General features: G+C 43.0%; 1 protein-coding gene across 1 annotated transcript in view; it reads right to left on the bottom strand.

Moving 5' to 3' along the window:
* LOC106804688 (ventral anterior homeobox 2b-like) overlaps nt 1–3,374 on the bottom strand; it is a 5,806-nt gene extending 2,432 nt beyond the window's left edge. Inside the window, exons 1-2 of the mRNA XM_014805969.1 lie at nt 3,362–3,374; nt 2,719–2,906 (exon numbers count right to left, since the gene is read on the bottom strand). Of these exons, the coding sequence (XP_014661455.1) occupies nt 2,719–2,906; nt 3,362–3,374 (201 nt within the window). The remainder of the gene's footprint in view (nt 1–2,718; nt 2,907–3,361) is intronic.
* Nucleotides 3,375–4,327: the final 953 nt, after the last annotated feature.

Raw genomic sequence — 4,327 nt, 5'->3', positions numbered from 1 at the left:
GGGACAATTTACACCACCACTTGTTTGCTGATATCAATTTTCCATCGCTTAACATGATTGAATGTTTACCGTTTCGTAATCATCCAACTCGATGTCATCGCACCGCGTGTTGCGTCACTAAATAGTTTGTTAATAATATATATTCTTTCTTCCTCATTGAATTGACCCCTATTACGTGCTGATCCTATGCAGTTTCGTCTGATATGGAGAAGTTCCCGTTCGCAAAGAGTAGACCCTCTCGCTGTTGTAAAGGAAACAATATCTATCGCTAACCTTTCACTTCCTTACCTTTACTCTTCCTTCTATTCGCGCAGACATGGAGAATCATGTCTCCGGCTGCTTAACTCAGACGCTATATGAGTTACCGGTGCAGCCTCAGTAAATCTTCCCCTCCCTTCTAATATCCAAGCTCATCCGTGGCACCTTAGATAAAGGGGGAGAGGTTAGCGACTAATTTGGCCTTGGTAACTCTCAGCTTAGTAGCTTGTACGGCGGTGTTCGACCCATTCCCCGCGCCGGTCTGTCGTAATGACCCAACTACGTATATAGATAGAGAAAGACAGCAGGTAGATTCCTAAACGATCTAAACCTTTCTGAACGCTGGACAGATAAAGTTAGGAGATGAGGCCAATTGCAGTAGGAAGTTCGCTAATGCCTTCTCACTGGATTTTCTACTTCCAACCACTTCATTCTACTGTCGCCGTCGCCATTTGTAATATTTATGCCTGCATAGTTATAAATACCGTTTAAACCGGCAGCGTGAATGCGTGTATGCAAGCGAATTTAATTGTTATTAGTACTTCTATTCCTATATACTATAAGCATATAGGAACCTATATACCTATACTTCATAATCTTACACACGCTTATAACGATGTGAGCATTTCGATATGGCAGCCGGTAAACACTTACACACGTTGTTACAGACAGATTATTTGATATCTGTTCTCATTGACTTTAGCAAGAAAAAAACATTTTAAAATTATTGTTATACTAACTCATAATAAAAATATAAACATAAAACTATAAACTATAAATATAAATATATAAGTAAATGTAAATGGTAAATGTAAATGAAATGTAAATGATAAATGATAACCTATAAATATAAACAGATTAAGATATAAATATAAATATAAGCTAAACAATTTAGGGTTCTATTATCTCCATTGGTTTATTGTCAGACACCAATATACGACATAATTCGAGATACCACTAGTAAATGTATATTACACAGTAGTAATGAACAACAATTTGACACGAATTGCTATGATAGGGGCGTGACTGAATCACAAACCGATAAACACCAGTAGTTTTTAATTAGAACGTACCTAATTTCAGAATTTATGTATCCATAGTGGTTAATAACCAGTACATAAACGTTGGGTTTTTAATCTTTTAACCGTCCTGTTATAACGGGCCCGTACGCGTGTATGGGCTATTTATCACAATTGACCTATAAACGCTAAACTAATGTACTTAGGGAAGGACACCGAACTATGTCTACATGACTGATGACGATTTGTAAACAGAGGTAGCATTTTATCGCAGTCGATACGTGCTGTTTGACAGCAAACCTTCATCATCTCATTATATACCCACTATCATTAGTTATCGTACAAAGTGGCTTAGAAATAACGCCACGATTCGACTAGGCATTATTCAGGCTGAAAAAAAATCACAACGGACGTCGGCAATAATTTTTAATTTATGTACAAATAATTATTCTCTCCTTTCGCTCGGCGGATCAAACTTTGCGCTTAAGCTGGAAGGAGGGACGGGTTAGGCGGACGGGTGGAGAAGGAGCAGTTAAGCCGTTGGCGCTTGGTGCAGAAACTTAAGGATGTTGTCGGCGGCAAAGTTCGACGCGATTGCTTCGCCTGAACCTCTGCGTCTCGCATCTTGTCTGCCTTGATGATTGTTCGCGATCTGAAACAACAACCTTCACCTGCGATACGAGAAGCACCTTGAGATGAAAGGTCACGAGAAAATTAAACTTGAAATCTAAACTATCAATATAACTATAAGCTTTACATTGTTCTATTTTGTAGAGAAAGAAAACAAAGCGAGACTGAATACGCAAAACGTTATATAATGTAATAATATTAATGTGCCCGGATACAGCCCCCCACCCCCCCTGAAAATTAAAAATACAATGATCTGGAAATAATAATAATAATAATGCTAATAATATAATAACTACAATTACAATAAAATTAATATTAAATTTATAAAGACGTTCATATGCATAGATGAAGGTGCGTAACCGCAGAAAAGTGTTAATTTAAGTTTTTAGAACGCACGCATCAAGAAATGTATTAATCTAACGAACCGCATGTGTTAGATAGAAAGTAATGAACTTGATGATTTGATACATGCGCTAAAGAACAAACCTAGTAAAATTTATCAGCAGCAGCAGCACAGAGTAGCAGCAGCCCGCAGCACCAGCATCAGCAGCAGTCAGCCAGCAGCCAGCACCAAGGCAGCGGCCAGCAGAGCATCACAGCAGTAGCCAGTAGCCCAGACCCAGTATCATCAGCAGCATCAGCAGCAGCAGCGGCAGCAGCAGCAGCAACAGTAGCAGCAACAGCAGCAACAGCAGCAACAGCAGCAGCAGCAGCATCAGCAGCAGTAGCGGCGGCAGCAGCAGCAGCAGCAGCAGCAGCAGCAGCAGCAGTAAACTACACAGCAGCAGTTTGTATCCTACACGGAACATACTTGTGTTTCCGTAAGTCCTAACTGATCGGCTAGCTCCGTACGATCCCGGCCAACCAAGTACTGATTATTCTGAAACTCCTTCTCTAGTTGATGCAGCTGATCGGCCGAGAAAGTCGTCCTGGCTCTCTTTGGTCGATCGAGATCTAAACCTTTCGGAAACACCAGTTCGCGTACTGCCCCGTTCGCATCTGAAACAGACGAGGGCAACAGGTTGACCATCAACTGAGATAATTTCTTACATCATGCGGTAAGAACAACACTAATGATTCCACCCACGATGGTATGTCACCGCGCCAATCTCTGTCAAGCGAGGTAATATAAATTGACAATCGTATTTTTCTCCGATTAGGAGAAATAATAAACTTAAAACGTGGTTGGCAACGACGCACACTGTCGTGATTATGAAGCAGGGAGAGCTAGACAGTCAGCCGCATCAATCCAGATTACACACCACCATCATTATTATGATTTCAAATGCGCACATGCCCTTTCCCGCTTATTCGCCGCATCAGCATACGACAGCAATACGCCATCATTTCCCGGCAGACGTACGGCCGGAGTGGGGCTCTTTATAAAAAGTGGATTTCAAGTGGCAAATTAAAAGCGTATTTCCATGCGACGACGACGTCGAGGGACCACCAACCGCTCATCCTCATTATGTCTACGTTATGACGTTCGGATTAAGAGAGAGAGAGAGAGAGAGGCCAACGAAGCTCTCTCTCTCTCTCTACCTATCAAACATGCAACTTCAGCTCGGTGACGCGAGAGAAAACTGCGGTCCGGGGACAAAAGGTAGCGTCAGCTGTCAGCGACCCCTGGCGACACCGCCGAACGAAGTTACAAGCGACAGCCGACGCAAACGCCACCGCATCTATTTAATACGTCACCGCATCTATTTAATACGTCACCGCATCTATTTAATACGTCACCGCATCTATTTAATACGTCACCGCATCTATTTAATACGTCACCGCATCTATTTAATACGTCACCGCATCTATTTAATACGTCACCGCATCTATTTAATACGTCACCGCATCTATTTAATACGTCACTAATTACGTAATAGTAATAACGCGCGACACACGCAACACGGGAAGGAGGCGGGGGATGAGGAGGAGGAGGGCGAAGAGGAGGATAAGGGGAAGGAGGGGGAGGAAGAGGAGGAGGAGGGGAAGGGGGTTAGTGGGTACTTCCGCGCCCTCAGTTCTTCAATTAAGGGCGATTATGGGCTTTAATGAGAGCAACGAGGACATAGTAATTGGCTTAGTAATGTTGATGACAGGTACGTTATGGGATTTGCGTTATTACAGGAGAATAAAGGCCAGTTTACGTGCTTTTCAATGCGAAATCTTTTAATAACGTCGCCGACGAAAATGGTCAGAAGCACCAATCGTCAAAATTAAACTATTAATCGCTGACAGTGACGTGCTGGACAGAATACGCCGCACATCTCCCCCGGTGACAGGTCTGCCTGCAAGCTCTACCCTCCTCAGTCCCCAGCCAACGTTCACCTATACAGTAACGACATCGTTAGAGGCATCTCCGTCCGCTCGTGCGTGCGTGCGTGTGTGCGTGTACGTGCGTGTGCGTGTGTGTGCGTGCGTGT

Source organism: Priapulus caudatus, unplaced genomic scaffold (genome assembly GCF_000485595.1).
Source record: "Priapulus caudatus unplaced genomic scaffold, Priapulus_caudatus-5.0.1 Scaffold5, whole genome shotgun sequence".
NCBI classification, from domain to species: domain Eukaryota; kingdom Metazoa; phylum Priapulida; class Priapulimorpha; order Priapulimorphida; family Priapulidae; genus Priapulus; species Priapulus caudatus.
The sequence above is the reverse complement of the archived record's forward strand: the minus strand, read 5'-3'. Positions and strand labels throughout refer to the sequence as shown.